At 34.1% G+C, this 20,776-nt stretch overlaps 1 protein-coding gene across 1 annotated transcript; it reads left to right on the plus strand.

Annotated features, from left to right (window-relative positions):
• The first annotated feature begins 211 nt into the window (after nucleotides 1-211).
• LOC131855307 (ras-related protein Rab-31) lies at nucleotides 212-13,055 on the plus strand. Its single transcript, XM_059206561.1, has 6 exons — nucleotides 212-529; nucleotides 8,237-8,364; nucleotides 8,839-8,981; nucleotides 9,786-9,930; nucleotides 11,867-11,963; nucleotides 12,843-13,055. The coding sequence occupies exons 1-6, from the start codon at nucleotides 487-489 to the stop codon at nucleotides 12,947-12,949; spliced, it is 663 nt and encodes a 220-aa protein (XP_059062544.1). The 5' UTR covers nucleotides 212-486; the 3' UTR covers nucleotides 12,950-13,055.
• Nucleotides 13,056-20,776: the final 7,721 nt, after the last annotated feature.

Genomic DNA, 20,776 nt, shown 5'->3' on the forward strand with positions numbered 1-20,776 from the left:
ACTGTAGATGTTGCTTTTCGGTTTGATTTTTCCCGTATCAAAAAGGATTCAGCCCATAATTTAACCTCTGGCAAAGGAAATGTCAAAGTTGTCAGTCAAGGAAGGACTGACAGCAAACTGACATAGCAGACAATACAGACTAGACTATGGACTAGACGGTAGACTTTTACATAATAATAGGAAAGTACAAAACAATTGTTACAAAACAAAAATCAAAAGATAATGACTTCTCCGACGCTACGCACGTCGTCGCACTTGAGCTAAATGATATTATCGCATTAAATTAGATAGACGCAGAAAATGTGATACGTTTTAAACACAGTGATTTTGCAATGATTTAATCGAGTTTAATATGCAAGTGTTTGCTTCTCAATAAATTTAAAAATTCGTTTTTTTTTTATTATTTCTGTTTAGTTTTTTGTGACCACACAATGTAAAAATCCTTTGTTTTACAAGTGCAGTGTATAATGTGTTGAAAATACCAAAATGAAAGTTATAGAAGCCAAAATAGTTGTTCTAGGATCGCAAGGTAAGTCCACAGTTTTTTCGTAATTATTCACTAATTAATTAAAATATAACAAACGACTTCTACTTAATTGTAAGTAGTTAAGTACAGTAAACCTTTCACTAACGTGTAGTTTGCTTTGCTTTCTGTATTGTCTGCTCTACTTACATTGTTTTAAAGTATAACTTTTAAAAAGATATTTATATTCATGAAATTATTTATTTAGTCTGCGGAACAAACAGAATGTGTATTTATTTTTCTGTAGTGTTTTATAGTATAGTAGAATATTATTACTAAAATAGCAAGTGAGGTCATGGTTTCCTCATGAAGTATATTGATTGTCACCTATGTATATAAACAGTATCAAGGATGTTAGATACGTTGGCAAAATTACCAACCTCATTTGGTGGAAGCCATTTAAATTAAAAGAGAAAGAAGGATATTAGATGATATGTTGTGTTACCAATTCAGAGGACTTTTTTAATGGATGATAATGGAATGGTACCCCGCCTGCGTAAACCATTAGGGTTTACGCTGGCGGGGCAACAGTGGAGGATGATAAGAACATGTGGTCAGGTCAGTTAGCACATCATGACAATATGAAATGGAATGGAAAGGAAGGAATTTATCATGATGGCTGCCAGAGGAAACCGCATGGATCAATTTAACGTGTTATATTTCTAGCGATGAGGTGATCTATCTACATTAGTAACAATCCATCACTCCCTCCCCCCCCTTCTAACAACAGCGTTAGAATAGTTCAAAAAACAACATAAAGAACGAAAATTATAATAATAATCTCAGTACAATTCACACAGAGTCATCTAGACCCAAGTTAAGCTAGCTAAAGCTTGTGTTGTGGGTACTAGACAACTAATACAAATGCATAAATATTTTTTTTTGGTAAATACATACATATTATACATAAAAAACAACCAAACCGATACAAACAATCATACTCATGAATACAAATATTTGTGCCGTGCAAGGAATCGAACCTGCAACTATCAGGCATAAAACAGTGTGCTAGACCACCAACGATGTCATAGTCATTGAGGAAAATGTATTCAACCTACAAAGAAAACCATTGTCTTCTGTATATGGGATAATTAAAATAACTACAAAAATCTTTATCCTGAATGACACAGAAACAAAAATTAACCATCAATACTTATACCATAAACTGAGGAAAAACTTAGTCCTTATTCTTTTTTAATGCCCATATTATTATAAAAAAAAATTAATAACAACAACAAACAAAAATCATATAGGTATCTTGTAATTCAATATGCTTATAATTTGAATAAATATACCTAATTATTAATATTGAAAAACAATATTGTTATTATTATCATAGATTATTGGTATTATTATATGAGTATTAAAATACATTTGTTTACACAATTTCCTTAAAATGTTTTGAAAATGTATTAAATATATTATTCTGTATTATGTTGCAACATTTATGAACAATCACATGAATCATCTTTAAAAATAAATATTAGAGAAGCTCCCTCTTTATTATAGAATAGAATATGAAATCCTTTATTAAAATACACTTAAATTTAAACACTTTTGTCATACCAATATTTATTTATTAAAGCTTTATTGTCCATATACGAGTATTACTATTATAACTAATATTTTAAATTAAAATTAATTTATTTTCTTTATATATATGGTCCCATGTGGGTAAAAGCATCCTCCAGCTTGTTCCATTGTCCTCTATTCACAGCCACGCTCATCCAGTTTTCCACAACCACTTCTTTAATGTCATCACCATCTCTTTCTCTGTCGACCTACTCGCCTTTTTCCAATATACCAATAGTCATACCAATTTAATCTACCACTCATTTGGAAAGCTGTCTCATTACAAGAAAATGAGCAAGTATGTCTATTCATGTAGGTCTATTATTACTAGCTACCCGTCCCGGCTTCACACGGGTATACATGTATTATATATATATACAAACCTTCCTCTTGAATCACTCTATCTATTAAAAAAAAAACCGCTTCAAAATCCGTTGGGTAGTTTCAAAGATTTAAGCATACATAGGGAAAGACAGCGACAGCGACTGTTTTATACTATGTAATAATTCATAAACATTCATATATAAGGGCAGACGAAGGCCGAAAAAGAGATGGATGGACTGTGTGAAAGATGATATGGTGAGAAAGGGAGTAAATAACGAGATGACTGCGAACAGAGATGAAGGGAAGAGAAAAACATATTACGAAGACCACAAATAAATGGGACGTGTAGCTAATAGTACCTAGTATAAGTAGCCTATAAATTACAAAAAAGGGATTTATATCAGAAAAAAATAAATTAATATTAATCATAATGATTCCCTATAATAAAACATCATAACAAAATGTATGTTGCCCATATTGAGTCATTTAATATAACTTTAATAAAAATGACAATAATGGAATATTATCGGCTATCGGCTTCGCTCGCGTTAACTTATCCCCTTAGGGGTGGAATTTATCAAATCCTTTCTTAGGAGATGCCTACGTCATAGTAGCTTTATGCATGCAAAGTCACAGCCCGATCGGTTTAAAATTGACAAAGTTTCATACAAACTTCTATCCCTATTTTATTGGGAGTAGAATTAATCAAAATCCTTTCTTAGCGAATGCCGTCATAACATCTACCTGCGTGCCAAATTTCAGCCCGATCCGTCCAGTGGTTTAGGCTCTGCGTTGATAGATCATTATGTCAGTCACCTTTGAGTTATATATATTTAGATATATATATACAAAATCTTAATTTATCAAAATTTTTCATGACCTATTTTATATTACACACTGAACTGTAGTTAAATGTTTTTTTATCTGTCTTGAAAAGAGATTGGTATGGATCTATCATATCAATCTGTCTATCATATCTCTATACCTTAAACAAAAACATTATATAGATAAATACGATACTGTACTTTGAATGTGGTTATCGTTTTGTCCATATGTTTATTTAGCAGATATTTTTTTTAATGTTATAGAATGTAAACTTAAAATGTAAGGACAGCAAGGTTGAACAACAATGGTAAAGATCGCTGGAAGGCGTTGGATAGGGTAGTCGCAAGGTAGGACCGATCATCGTGGAGATTTTTAGGGGAGCCCTTAGTTCAGTAGTGGACGTCTTTTGGGCTGAAATGATAATGATGAAAATGTAAACAAACGGATGACTTAACTCATTGTACATATCACGTATAACAGTTTTATTTAATTAATGATAATGAATTGGACGGTAGGGAAAAAATTAAAATTATAATGTAAAAAATTTGACGATCATAAACGGCTAAAATGTCTTACATGAATAAATGATTTTTGAATTGAAAATGGAATGGTGCACGCGCCTGCCGCTAACGGCTTACGCAGGAGAGGCACAAGTGGAGGATGATAGGATGAGCATGAAGTCAGATCATTTAACACATGTGGTAAATAAGCATACATCACATCTGATGGTAAACTGTTACCGTAGCCTTTGGACGCCTGAAACATCAGGGATCTCATATGCGTTACCTTTAAGAAACTATTATACCATCGCACTACTCATCATCGACAGGGAATTCATCTCCTCACCCTGGACCCTCACCTATGTGGTCTCGAACAGTGGACTTTCAGAGGAACTACTTGCCCATGTTTTCTCTAGAGACGACAGTATGGGGTTTTTCAAGAAGGGTATAGGGTTTCTTAAGGTTTCTTAGGATGATGCCGCCAACGCTCACGTGAGGGGGGAAAGAGATTGTTAGTAATGTGGATTGATAACCCCATTGCTAGCAATGTAACATATCAGGTCGACCTCCGCGCGGTTCCCCCTGGAAACCATCGTGTTAAATTCCTGGTGAATTTGTCACGTTGGGCTAACTGACCTGACCTCATGCTCATCTTATCATCCTCCACTGGTGCCCCGCCAGCGTAAACCGTTAGCGCAGGCGGGTGTACCATTCCATTATCATCGACAAAAAAAAAAAACGCTCACGTGATACTCCTGGTGTTTCAGGCGTTCATAGGAAGCGGTAACCTTGTACCATCAGATATATGTTCCTGTATTGAGTTAGTTATATATATTAAAACCTTTCGGACTACTCTAAGGCCGCAGCTGGCCTTTACAGCTTCACCGGACCGTAGAGATGAGTGCAGATGGCACTCCAAACCCCCGAAAGGACTTATGACAAGAGCGGCTGAAATCCAAATTTCACCTGACGGATACGACTTTATTCTGAAGGCACCGCTAGAAGTCCGAAACTCGGTAGAGGCCGTCGTAATTTCGATCCCCAGTTGAATTGGACTGGGGATTGATCGGAGGGGCGTAACTTCTATGAGCCGTATGCTTGCTTCCCACCATCGTGCTATAAAAAATGTGCTAACGACGCCAGACTTCTGTAATGAACACTCCTGAAAGTGAATAAAGTATTTTATTACACATAATCGGGCATTACAAAGCGCCGTTACGCCTTAACGCACTAACGCATGCATTTCATTAAGTAATCATACTGTTTACTGGTGGATATACTATGTTCTTTGTATTGTGCAAGCGTTACTTACCAGTGGTCATCTAGTGGTCGAAATCCGACCATATTTAATTGAAATTGCTTGATTCAAAAGTAAAGGGACAAACTGTAAGACGGACGGTAAGAATTAACTGGAAAGATTTTTTTTTATACTACGATGGTGGCAATCAACCATACGGCCCATCTGATGGTAAATGGTTACCATAGCCTATGAACGCCTGAAACACTAGGAGTATCACTTGCGCGTTGCCGACCCTTAAGAAACCTTAATATACCCTTCTTGAAAAACCCCATACTGTAGTCTCGTGGGAAAACCTCGGCAGGAAGTTCATTCCACAATCTAAGTGTACGCGGGAGGAAACTCCTCTGAAACCGCACTGTTCGGGACCACTTAAGTATAATAAGGAATGAAGAAATACTTGAAAGGGTTAAAGAAAGGAGACAGATCGTAAATATTATTGAGAATATGCGGGGGGAAATGTTGGGGCACTTGATACGACACGACGAACTTGTGAATAATATTATCGAAAGGACAATAGTTAGAAAGAGCGGAATATATATCAAGCAAGGAAAACGTTGGATTGGTCCTATCACCAAAAAAGATTGAAAGCAACTTATTTAAATTATGCTACAACTTTCTCTTTATCAATATGAAAACAAAGTTATGTATACAAATACAATTATCTTTATTTTGCCTGAAAACTGTGTTACAGGATTAAAAAAAATTATAATTTATGTATCACACTTTTCACCAGAAACTGGCATGCAAAAATTAACATTGTCCATTTATATATAATAATAAATGGACACTGTTAATTTTTATGTGTGAGTATACATATTTCTCAGTTTCATTTTTATACAATAGTAATATATGTCATGATTTGCTGTACGTACTGCCTTCATAATGGAATAAAATGTGGGTAGTTGCCGCTATCGTAAGAAAGGTAATAGAGGGCGCCACTATGTTATGCCGTGTAGATAGCAGCGCCATATTCTCCAGACTACCTTTCTAGAATGAATACCTGTGCCTGTGGCTACTCTATGGCATGCCATGTCACATTGGTGGTGGGGCAATAGCGACTACTGGGGAGAGAATTCATTTGAGAGGACACTTAGGTCTTGATAGTCGAGTAGTGAACAACTAAGTAGTACCATTTACAGTTAATATAATATATACAAATATAAATGTAATATAAAAATTTTGAAATTATATATATATATACAGTTATAAATTTATTGTTATTTAACTACCTTGATGGTTTAGCGGTTTAGCACACCGCTTTACTTCCGATGGTCGCGGGTTCGATCCCTCTGTATTCTGCTGTGTTTTCTATGTATATTATGTATGTATTTACAAAAAAAAACTAAGTATTTATATCAGTTGTCAAGTACCTATAACACAAGCTCTGCTTACCGTGGGACTAAAGTGTGAATTGTCCTGAGATATTATGTAGGATCTCCGAATTTATGATCAGTTCTTTCTTTTTTATTGTTTTAATATTTATTTAGTTATAAAAATATTGGTTTTACGCATCTTTTAGTGGTTTTATTACAAGTATTAAGTGGTTAATCTTATCATTATCTCGAGAGGGAGACTAATATTGACACTGAGTTATTGTTATTTATCTATACGGTAGCGATGTTATGGGGACTGTAATACTTGTTATATTTCATACAGTACAGTAATAATTTATATCAACATGATAAATTGCATTGAGGCAATACATTTTTTATTTATAACTAGCTGTTCCCACGACTTCGCGTGGAATATTTCTAAAATAAAAAAAAAATCTAAAATAAAAGTAGCCTAACTTACTCCTTATTACAACAGCTACCTGCCAATAAAAATCCCGTCAAAATTGGTCGAAAAAGAGATGGATGGACTGTGTGAAAGATGATATGGTAAGAAAGGAAGTAAATAACGAGATGACTGCGAACATTTATTGTACAATTTTTGTCTGTCAGTCTGTCAGTCTGTCTGTTCGTTCTGGCTAATCTCTGAAATGGTTGGCCAGAACGAACAGACAGACTGACAGACAAAAATTGTACAAAATGTTATTTCAGTGTATGTACCGTATTTATATTTATATGCCTGTAGTAAAAAACGGTAATTTCAATATTACAAACAGACACTCCAATTTTATTTATATGTATAGACTAGCTGATACCTCTATCCGCGATCCCATTTAGCCAAATAAAAATCTCTATTTAAAAATAGGGACTGTTGGTAGAAGAGTGTAATTTGGGGTTGTTTGTATTTCTAATGCCACATGCATTAGAAATACAAACAAAACAACGAAATTTTCAACCTGACATGGTACATTGTTGCCAATGGGGTTATCATCATCTGCTTCTTCCTTATCCCATTTATTTGTGGTCTTCGTAATATGTTTTTCTCTTCCATTAATCTCTGGCAGTCATCTCGTTATTTACTCCCTTTCTCACCATATCATCTTTCACACAGTCCATCCATCTCTTTTTCGGTCTTCCTCTACCCTTATAACCATCCACATTCATATGTAACACCTTCATTAAAATAATGATCTTCATTCCTACGCATTACATGTCCATATCATGATAGACGATTACTCTGCAACCTCTCCGACATCGGCGCCACTTTCATACTTCCTCTGATGTATTCATTCTTTATTTTATCCATTCTTGTCACCACCATACATCCATGGGGTTATCAATCCACATTAATAACAACTCCTTCCCTCTCTTTTCTGGAGAGACTACAGCATGAGCTTTATCAAGAAGGGTATCTTAACTGCAACACACAAATGACACACCTGGAGTTTCAGGCGTCCATAGGCTACGGTAACCGTTTACCATTAGTATAAAACAAAGTCGCTGTCGCTGTCTGTCCGTCCCTATGTATGCTTAAATCTTTAAAACTATGCAACGGATTTTGAATCGGTTTTTTAACAGATAGAGTGATTCAAGTGGAAGGTTTATGATATAATACATGTAGCTATATCTAGTAGGGTAGCTAGTAGTATTATAGAATATAATAGAATAGAATAGAAAATCATTTATTCAAATAAACTTAATTTAAGCACTTTTGAATAGTCATAACAATTTGTTTTTTATCTACCACTCGTTCGGAAAGCTGTCTCATCACAAGAAGAACGAGCAAGAAACTTGTGTGTTGCTCTTTTAAATAATCCTTATAAAATAATATAAAAAAACTAAACGTGTTTTTTTATTACAGGTGTGGGGAAGACCAGCCTTGTAGTGAGGTATATAGGAAAGATGTTCTCCAAACACATCTCGCCAACGATCGGTGCCTCCTTCTTTACTTGCAACATCAACGTAGACGATGCCAGGGTCAAACTGCAGGTAAATAATAATAATAATCTCAGGACAATTCACACAGCGTCATCTAGTCCCTAGTTAAGCTAAAGCTTGTGTTACGGGTACTAGATAACTAATACAAGTACATAGTTTTTTTTTTCGTAAATACATACATATTATACATAATAGGTAATCGTGGGTTCGATTCCTCGCACGGCACTAACATGAGATCATGAGATCATACTCATGTTTATATCGGTCTGGATATTTTCTGTCTAATACGAATTTATATACAAAAAAAAATGTATTTGTATCAATTATCTAGTACCCATAACACAAGCTTTAGCCAGCTTAATTTTGGTCTAGATGGCGGTGTGTTCTTACATTATTAAATTATATATTTGACTTCATATTTATTTTATAGACACGCACACACAGGACTGGTATAGGTCTATAAAACTTATAATATGTAAGAAGCATTGGTAATTGCAATGATAATGATTATTATTATATTTACAGGTATGGGACACAGCAGGCCAGGAGCGGTTTCGATCAATGGCCCCCATGTACTATAGGAACGCTAATGCAGCCCTACTGGTATTCGACATCACCAACATACACAGCTTCACAGCTATCAAGGGATGGGTCAGAGAACTGCACAGGTTAGTAGAACTCGTCATTACATCAATGAGATTACATGAATTCTCAATACAATAACAGTGTAAATTCTCAATGAAATGAGAATATAGATTCTTAGAAGCCATATCTCAGAATTATGAAATTATATGAATGCAATGAAAATAATTAAATTATGAGAACAATTAAATTATGAATATAATTAGAATCATTCATTTATATAAATGCAACGACAATAATTAAATTATGAAAACAATGAGAATCATTAAATTATAAATAAAATGAGAATACATGAATTCTCAATACAATAACAATGTAAGTTCTCAATGAAATGAGAATATAGATTCTTAGAAGCCATATCTCAGAATCATTAAATTATAAATACAATGAGAATACATGAATTCTCAATATATTAACAATGTAAATTCTCAATGAAATGAGAATAGAGATTCTTAGAAGCCATATCTCAGAATCTTTAAATTATAAATACAATGAGAATACATGAATTCTCAATATAATAACAATGTAAATTCTCAATGAAATAGGAATATAGATTCTTAGAAGCCATCCATATGAAGGGCCCTCCCCTCCTGCGAATGACGTGCTATATGGATGGCCTACGTATTTCGTTTTTAGCGTCATACATAGAAGTGTTGAGTGTGAAATGCTCAGTAGTTCGTGGAGTGGCAACGCATACGTTATATCACGGGCATCACATAATGACGTAAGGGTCATGATGTTCATGTATATAGGCGACGGCTACCACTTACCATCAAGTGAACCGTCAGTTTGTTTGCCGTTTCTCACAAAAAAACATTGTAAATTCACAGCAATGTACCAGAACCGATGGTGCTGTCAATGGTGGGTAATAAATGCGATTTGGAAGAAAGACGGGAGGTCTCCCACCACGAGGCGACACAGTATGCGGCATCCATCGGTGCACATTACTGCGAGACATCAGCTTTGCATGACCAGGTATGTACTAGTCATTTTTTTTATACTACTATGGTCGCAAACAAGCATACGGCCCGTCTGATGGTAAATGGTTACCAAAGCCTAAGGACGCCTGAAACACCAGGGATTAGTCTACTAGTCTTTTTATATACTACTATGGTGACAAACAAGCATACGGCCCGTCTGATGGTAAATGGTTACCGTAGCCTAAGGATGCCTGAAACACCAGGGATTAGTCTACTAGTCTTTTTTATATACTACTATGGTGGCAAACAAGCATACGGCCCGTCTGATGGTAAATGGTTACCATAGCCTAAGGACGCCTGAAACACCAGGGATTAGTCTACTAGTCTTTTTTATATACTACTATGGTGACAAACAAGTATACGGCCCGTCTTATGGTAAATGGTCGCATGTGTTGCTTTGCTTTCTTGCTGTGGGCAAGGAGATTGATAGCAATGTTAGACTAATAACCCCAATGTTAACAATGTACCATGTTAGGTGTACCTCATGCGGTTCCCTCTGAATACTATATTATAGAATAGAATAGAAAATCATTTATTAAAAAAAAACTTAATTTAAGAACTTTAGAATAGTCATAAATTTTTTTTTTAATCTACCGCTCATTCGGAAAGCTGTCTCATCACAAGAAGAACGAGCAAGAAAATTGTGTGTTTATAAGATGAGAATGAGGTCAGGTAAGTTAGATTCGCTCAACCAGTTGGTTGTATGTTTAATAATTTCTCTATTTGAGTATTTCATTGAACTAGTTCTAGTTGGTAGTTTGTATTCACATACTTAATCTTAAAAATGTAAAGTAACAACAAACACATATGCGTGAGTTTTATTGTAATAGTTTTTTCGTGAAAGTGTAACAAACTTTCAAATTCAAAAATCATTTATGCATGTAGGACATTTTAGCTGCTTATGAACGTCAAATTTGTACATTATAATTTTTTTTTCTGTACCGTCCAGTTCGATATACAGATCCAATTGAGAAGAACTGGCAAGAAACTCAATTGAATTACTTTTTTTTTAATGAACAACTATTGCCATGCACGCTCGTCATTCAAGTAATCGTTTAGTGAGTAATAGGCTTTGCTCAGTAAATATCATTTAACAGATGTTTTGAATTTATTTAAGGGTAATTCCAATATATCCTTTGGTATCTTATTGTAAATTTTTATACCTATTCCCATAAAATACCTATTGACTTTTTCTAAACGATACTTGGGAACTGTAAACATGCATGCTCACAAACTTTCCAAAACACAAGTTTATTGTAATTGTCGTTTAAATATCTACCAAAGAAATACGATTTAATTTCATATACTGAAATATATAATAAAGTTTAGACTGTTCTAGATATTACTAATCTGTTTATCAATATCATTTGAATAATCTTATCAACGATAAATTACGTCCGATCAGATTGGAAAACGCACAGCAAGGCCGTACGTCGACATGCACTATATGATATACAATAAATTCGCGAAGCAATGTACAGTACATTACGTATTGATCATCGTCATCTGCTTCTTCCTTATCACATTTATTTGTGGTCGTCGTAATATGTTTTTCGCTTCCATTCATCCCTGTTTCGCAGTCATCTCGTTATTTACTCCTTTATACTACTACTACTACTATTTACTACCATGTCACCTTTCACACAGTCCATCCATCTCTTTTTCGGTCTTCGTATTAATAAACATCTATTTAGAAGAGCAACACACAAGTTTCTTGCTCTTTCTTGCAGAATAAAAAATATGACTATTCAAAAGTGCTTGTATTGGGTTTATTTGAATAAAGATTATTTCTATTTCTTTCTTTTGGTCAAGGTTACTATTCCAGACGTGCGAAGTCACGGGCACAGTTTGTGTTTAATATTTTCTTTTATTTTAATATATGTTTTTTTAATTACAGAGACTCTGACATTATTTTTTTTACTTCATTCCAGGGTATCGACCAGGTGTTCCGCAGCACTGCGACAGCTCTCCTGAAGATGTCCAGCTCCAGTCCAATGTCCTCGCTGCGCACATACGACACGGCGGATGGTGAGCCTGACCTACTACTACCTTTTGGTAACCCCGCCCTCTATCTCCTGCTGTGTGCTTCTGTCCTTCTATATACTTCTGCTACCCGCTGTATACTTCTTTATACTTCTCTTTTTATTTTTTGTTAATATTTATTATTTGATATAAGTTGCAATGACATATAAATGTGAATAATAATGGAATGGTGCAGCTATTTGCGCTAACGGTTTACGCTGGCGGGGCACCAGTGGAAGATGATAAGATGAGCATGAGGTCAGTACAATTAGCCCATCGTGACAAATTCACCAAGAATTTATTACGATAGGTTCCAGGGGAACGGTGTAGAGGTCAACCTGACATGGTACATTGATAGCAACAGTCCACATTACTGATAATTCTCTTTCCCAAGAGTCAGGTCAGTTAGCACCTGGCGAATTCACTAAGAATTAACTACGATGGCTTCCAAGACAAGTTGTCAGTTCTTCTCAATTGAATGTGTATACTAAACTGGACGCTAGGGAAAAATTATAATAAAAAAATTAACATTCATAAGCGGCTAAAATGTCATGAATAAACTATTTTTTAATTTGAATTTAGTACATAATATACATAGAAAACACCCAGGCCTGTACAAATAATTATAATCATGAATGCAAATGCTTGTGCCGAGGCATCCAACCCGCGACCTTTTGGTGTAAATGTGCTAAATTGCTAGACCACCTAGTGTAATGTAATGTAATATAGACTCTATTCTCTTTCTCCTCTCATTTGGGCCGTTGTCCGTATAGAGCAGTGACTACTAAAGCAACCAGTCAAGCTCCTCCCAGAAGCGCAGATGAGGTGTCTTCACAGGCTTCGCGATCTCGACCACGTAGTCTAATAAAGAATTTATTATTTCAGGTAATCCAAGTGAAGAGATGGCCACACATACTGGTAAAGTGGAATTACCAGCTTGGAGTATAGGGAATATAGCGCACGGGGAAATGCAGAAGAATATGTGTTGCTGATGTCTGCCGGCAGGTGGCGCCTGTTCTCATATTCCAAAATATTCAAAATATCTTTATTCATGTAGGTCTATTACAGACTCTTACGATATGTCAAATCTACCGTCAGTTCAGATAATTCAAATTCAAAATATCTTTATTCATGTAGGTCTATTACAGACTCTTATGATATGTCAAATCTACCGTCAGTTCAGATAATTCAAATTCAAAATATCTTTATTCATGTAGGTCTATTCAGACTCTTATGATATGTCAAATCTACCGTCAGTTCAGATAATTCAAATTCAAAATATCTTTATTCATGTAGGTCTATTACAGACTCTTATGATATGTCAAATCTACCGTCAGTTCAGATAATTCAAATTCAAAATATCTTTATTCATGTAGGTCTATTACAGACTCTTATGATATGTCAAATCTACCGTCAGTTCGGAATGATATCGAGATGAGAAGAGCTCACAAGAAACTCAGCTCGTAATCTTTTCAAATTAATATTTATATACATATCTAAATCATTGCTACAAAATTAGTACATAACTGAAACTATCGGATATCGGATATAAAAAATATCCGTAACCGAAATAAAAGTTTCGGATAATATCGGATAGGTACGGAGCCTAATTGAGACACGTTATGTAAACATTTTTTTTAGCTAATTGTATTTTACTTTTGACATTACTTAAAAAAATTAATAACCGAAATATCCGAAACTAAATAATAATCCGTAATAATTTCATATCCGTATCGGTATCTGATATAATAATCATAATATACAATATATATTATATTATATTACATATATATATTATATTATATTACATATATATACTATATTATATTACATATATATATTATATATTATAAACATCTCTGCTACAAACTGAGTTTAAACTTAGGTCATAGTGTTTTGTCTCCTTTTTTTCAAATGAAGAAAATTTCCTTTCGTCCTTTTTTCAAAGGACAAAACGGTATTGTACTCGTTTTGAGTCAAAACCTCCAGTATATATATATATATATATATACTTTACTATATGTAATTTTAATTGAACTTTACAATAATATTTTTTTTCCTGAAAGAGTAACAAACATCCATTAATTCATACATACTCACAAAGTTCCACGTTTATAATATTAGTGAGATGTTTACTAAAAGCGGAATTTTAATATTTTCTTAGGTTGTTACCAGATTTATTCGCTAGAGGTAGTGACTTGTGCATATTTAGCACAAGTCACTACCTCTAGAGGTAGTAATAGAGGTAGTCTCGCTAGGTAGTGACTTGTGCATATTTAGCACAAGTCACTACCTCTAGAGGTAGTAGTAGAGGTAGTCTCGCTAGGTAGTGACTTGTGCATATTTAGCACAAGTCACTACCTCTAGAGGTAGTCTCGCTAGGTAGTGACTTGCGCATATTTAGCACAAGTCACTACCTCTAGCGAATAAAGACTCAAGCTCAAGACTATAATCCGAAATGGGATAGTCAATTCTTATGTATTTCATATTATTAAATTAATTATTAGTAATAAATATTGCATTCCACATGTAATGCACCTTTCTGTGTCGGTAAAAGATACGTACGGTTTAAATAAAAAAACCGTGGTTTAATTATGTAACACTAGCTGTGCCTGCGCTTTCACTCGTGTGAAATTTATAACCTATATGTTATTCTGATGTATAAGCTATGTTATTGTAAAATATAATTAAAATCCACTCAGTAATTTCTGCGTGAAAGAGCAACGTCCATATATCCATCCATAATCAGAATCATACGCGTTTATAATATTTGAAAGATTGTATTAAGTTTGATGCGGTCATTATTTATAAGTATAATTAGTAAATCACGGGATCTTACCACGTTTTATTTTTGTTGAGTTACCGAAATTTCAGCAATGTTTCAATCGCCATGATCAGGGGCAAACTGGTTCAGTTTACCCGCGATCATGGCGGGCGAAAATATATAATAAAATCCCGTGATTTACTAATTATAATTAATAAGATTGTTATTAACAATTGTCGTTTGAATCAGATTGTGTTTGGGAAACTACTCTCTGCTACCAAAATGTTAGGGAATTTACTATGTCTGTCACGTACCTGTATGGTTCTGCGGATTTCTTGGGCTTCAGGGTCTCGAAGGTATCTTCGCTAGCTTTCCAGTTTCACAGTAGGTTTCACAGTTCTAATTTATTTTAATTCACAACAAATGCGCGCGCGCGTCAAGGCCGCTGTACGGTCCGTTTGTTATTAGGTAAGGGAGGGGAGGCAAAGACGCGGGAACACAAACTAACGGACTCTAATATAATAATCTGTGCTTACGATGTTACAGGGTAGATTTTGAACAGATTGGAATTATCAATTTTGTAATTCAGTGATTAATAAAGGTTAATTTTGTATATAAAATTTAGTAGATGCTAAACAAAGGACAGCTTCCTTTGTTTACGGGTATAAAATGGCGTACAGCTATTACGATGACTAACAACTGTCATCTAGCGGTTTTGGCACACCGTCTTACGCGGTGTTAGGTTCGATGCCTCGCACGATACAAACATTAATATTCATAAGTATGATTGTTTGTATCAGTCTGGGTGTTCTCTATATATTTATGTACTTACAAAATATCTGTAGTGATATCAGTTATCAGTACCCATAACACAAGCTCTGCTTACCGTGGGACTAGATGGCGCTGTGTTAATTGTCCAGGGTTATTTATTTATTATACCAAGTAAACCGTTAACCTACCGAGGTCGTACTATGAAATGACAGTGTTGTATAATTAACCTTTCGAATGTCTGTGGTCTATCGACCGAAAGTGAAGAGGCGGTATGCGCGCGCCGTATTTTTTCAAATGCGTTTCAATCTTATTTTGTTTTAAATAAGGACTAAATTGGTTAAAAAGAAGTCACGGTTTTGCGGGCTCAGATATGTGACAAGACTGTAATACGGTTTAAGAGGGGCGCACAGATATGTGTCAAAACGTTCGAAGGATTAAACATCAAGTAAAGCAAGCGCTTTGAAGGCAAAAGATATATATAAGTGTATATTTTTTATACAATATATTACTTTTTTAAAGGTTTATTCTTACTTATATTATACAAATATTAAATAGTTGTTTAGTGGTTAAATTAAAACAATTATAACTGATCTAAATAATCGATTAAGTATTATCGAGTACAAATCATTCGATATCGAATAAAAAATTACTCTCTGGGACCATACATAAACTATGGCACATGATAAAGGAGGAAAAGCATATCTAATCCATATTGCATAACAAGGGGTTTTTTAATAGAAGATAATGGTATGGTGCACCCGCCTGCGCTAACGGTATACGCTAGCGGGGCACCAGTCGAGGATAAGATGAGCATGAGGCCAGATCAGTTAGCTCATCGTGGTAAATTCACCAGGAATTTGTCATAATGTTTTCTAGGCGACATGTGTGGAGGTCAACATGACAGGGTATATTGCTAGCAATGGGGTCATCAGTCCACATTACTACCAATTCCCTTCCCCCAAAACTAGCGGTTGAAGGTGTCAAAATTAGTCTTAGATATTGTGACATGTTTCACTTTTACTTTTAAGACACGTAATTTTATATAATTAAATGTGACCAGGTGTGACAAGAATCAAGAGAAAAAAGATCCCCTCTTGTCACCGTTGATCAATAATTTAATTTTAATTTAAGTATTAAGACACGTAATTTTAAATAATTAAAATGTGACAAGATTCCCTTTTGTCACAGCTGATCAATAATTTAATTTTTGTGACTTTATGGATGGACCCTAATTGATAAACTATATTATAAACCCTGAGTATGTATGTAGGGACCAATGAATGTCAATTATTGTATGTACAGATAGTAAATTAGTAATATACAGTCAAAAATAAGTATGAATTTAGACTTTGCCGATCAAAGATTAGAACGTATATTGTAGTGAAACTACAAACATACTAAACACTAAAAGACTAATGAAACTTTTATATTTTCTTAGAACGAGGACCCTCTTGTCACAGTTGATCATCATTTAATTTCAATTTGAGTATTAAGACACGTAATTTTAAATAATTAAAATGTGACAAGATCTCCCCTCTTGTCACAGCTGATCAATAATTTAATTTGTGTGACCTTGTTTTTATGGATGGTCCCTAATTGATAAACTATATTATGAACCCTGAGTATGTATGTAGGGACCAATGAAAGTAAATTATTATATGTACAGATTGTAAATTGGTAATATACAGCCGAGTTGAAGTAAGAATTTAGACTTTGACAATCAGAGATTAGTATATATTATATGTATTGAAACTACAAATATACTAAAAACTAAAATATTACTGAAATTTTTATATTTTCATTAAAAATACAGTTTTTTTTTCGGACTACTCAAACGCTTGACCGCAGCTGGCCTTTACAGCTTCACCGGACGATAGAAGGCAAGTGCAACCAGCAAAAGGACTTATGGAACGGCTGAAAGCCAACTCCCGCCTGACGGATACGACTTTAGTCTGAGGGCACCGCTCGGGGTTCAACCTCAGCTCAGCCCATCGTAATTTTTTTTTAATTTTCTTGTCTGTGGTTTATGACTACATGCATTTGTTTTTATATTTCTTAGCACTACAACTATACAGCGATATACGATAACAACGGTTCACTCTTAAAATTGTCAAAATTATTATATAGATGTATTATAATTGACTATTAATATTATTATTTAATAATAATAAACAATCAATGCTTGTTTAAAATATTATTGTTTTTTATGAAAAGACAAATTACAGATTTATATGTATAAGTATTTTTATATTTTATGACGAATTGAATTAATAAAAATGTATGTTTTTAATATAATACGAGTATGTTTCAAACATTGAATAATGGAATGGTGCACCCGTCTGCGCTGGCGGGCACCAGTGGAGGATGATGGGCATGAGGTCAGGTCAGTTACAGTTCAGCACATCATGGTAAATTCTCAGGGATTTAACCTCGATACTTTCCAGGGGGATTAAATCTCGCCCTAATACATTGCTCATAATGAAACCACAAATCCCAATTACCAAATCACCTTTATTTTCTTCTTCCAAGTATTAGAATAACGGTCTCCAATGTTTTATAAATCAAGGGCCATAAAAAAAAAAATCTGTTCAGCGGGCCGCTGGGTTTTTTTATAAGGATTTATTTATTTTATATTAAAGGTACTTTTTAGTACTTAATTGTTGTCGTTACTGAGAGTGGGCCTATGCTGTTGGCGGGCCGTAGAAAACACATCGGCGGGCCGTGAGTTAAAAGACTTTTGTATTCGAGAATCACTTTCCAAATTACATCTCGAACGGATACTGCAATTTTGACCATTTTATGAATTACTGAAATAAATATCTACATAGTATAAAACAAAGTGGCCAACGCTGTCTATTCACTTATAGCAAGGGATTTTAATGCAGTTTTCAGCAATAGATAGAGTGATTCAAGAGGAAGGTTTATATGTATAATACATGAGTGGTAAAGTCTATACTTCCAAGCCGAAAAATTCAAAGTTTTAGACGCAATAAAATAGCTAAACTAAAAAAATGGAAAATGAACTTTAACGTTAGAAGTTTTAAGGCGATTTTTATAAAATATATTTTTGTAGTTAATGCATCTTATTACTAAGCTTGCGACATTGTTAACTTAAATATTTATATTGAATGTTGAAGTTTGATAATGTGATATTATATTTAATTAAACAATTTTTATACATATACTAATGTGTTGTTATTTCGCAGCCATTTAATATTGGACTAGCTGACTCCCGCAACTTCGTCTGCATCACAGTTGACATTTATCATTATATTTCGCCCAATTTACATAATATCTTTTTAAATTATAGTATATGTGTTATTCTGATGTATAAGCTATGTTTCTATATAAAGTTTCATCAATATCCGTTTAGTAGTTTTTACGTGAAAGAGTAACAAACATCCATCCATATTCACAAACTTTCGCGTTTATAATATTAGTAAGATTTCAACCGACTCCAAAAATGACCTTATTTTATAGGCTTACTAGCTTTTACCCGCGGCTTCTCTCGCATAACTTCATTACTTGCTGCTAGATGGCACTGAAGTAGCAAAATATTGATATTGTATTTTTTTGTTATTTATAAAAAGTATCCTATGTTCATTCTAATACCTCCAAGGATATGTGTACAAAATGTGATGATGATCAGTTCAGTAGTTTTTGCGTGAATGCGTAACAAACATTCCAACTTTCACATTTATAACATTTGTGCATCAATATTAACTGTTTATGCCGGCCTGACCAGTGGTGAGTGATAGGATGAGCACGAGGTAAGAACAGGTAACCGTTATTTAAATTATTAAATAAATGTATAGAGAGAGGTAAATACCTTTATTTACCATAAAATTATTCGTGTTAAGACCCGGTTAATAATTTAAATAATGTATATTAAACACGAAAGTTTAACAGGTAACCGTTCCCAGGAATTAACCACGATGGTGTATAGCAGGAACCGCATGGAGGTCGGCCTGTTATCCTACACTGCTATGGGGTCCAATTCCCCATTACTTACAACCCCTTACCTGTTTGTTATATAAATATAATAAAACACACTTAGTAAAAACAACAATTTAATATAGAAACAATAAAATCACACAATATTCACAACTTGTATAACACAATGTCTTTAAAACTATTGTCATATTTGCTTATCATATTCATATATATGTCATATTACATATGTCTCTCGTTACTATATATATTATAATCTTTATGACCAAAAAACATTTTATGGAAATCGCACATGTATACTTACACAAACAATTTCAATGTGGATAAAATGTTTATCCACCACTAGCAAATACTGTCAAAAATCTCGCCATTAAAACTCAAATACATAAAAAATAGCTAAACCTATTGAAAATAAAAAAACAGACTCAACTCAACATAAAAAGAACGAGGAAGAAACGAATGCCAGTTTTAATTCTCTTAGAGAACGCCCCCATACTACGTGATCCATATTTTACAAATTACCACTCGATCAACTTATATCTCAGTACAACTCACACAGCGCCATCTAGTCCCAAGCTAAGCAGAACTCGTATTATGGGTACTAGACAACTGATAGAATTACGTAGATGTTTTTTTAATACATATATATAGAAAACATTGACAAAGTGTGACGTAGTGTGACATGGGGGTAGGAGAAGTCACAAAGTAAGTTACGTCACATTTAATTGTGAAGTACCTCCCTAATATAAGTCTATGGTTGTGTTGAGTCTGTACCCATTATAATAACTTACTGGCTTTAACAGAAAAGAAATATCGTGTAAGTGCACCTTAAGACGCTATATGTATTGTGAATGAACAGTCTTTAAATTACTTCTCAATTTATTACATCACGCAAATTGGCATTTTATCTTACATTTTGAGTTCATACATATTTAATATACATTAATATATGCTTATAAGTTTTGAGCAATTTCATTAACAAACCGTAAAGGGGCCATCCATAAATTAATCACATGTAAAGGGGACGTTGACAAAGTGTGACGTAGTGTGACATTGGGGTAATGAAGTACCTCCCCATAAAGAATCTAGGTCTAAGGTTTAACGTGATGACGTCAATTATGTGACACCAATTTAAATTAAAGAGGTAATAAGTGATATGCGTTTAGATACTTTAATATAGCAGGGTGTACATAAAAATAATAGACAAAAAGAACACTTCTATTTTAAATATGAATAAAGGATTATATAAAATTACCAGTGAAGTCTAACAAGAGTTTTTTACCAGGACGTCACGTAAATAACAAAACAGGAATTTTGAAATATTAACGAAAAG

This window comes from Achroia grisella, unplaced genomic scaffold (assembly GCF_030625045.1).
Source record: "Achroia grisella isolate CSIRO2021 unplaced genomic scaffold, CSIRO_AGI_Agris_v1 utg1360, whole genome shotgun sequence".
NCBI lineage: Eukaryota > Metazoa > Arthropoda > Insecta > Lepidoptera > Pyralidae > Achroia > Achroia grisella.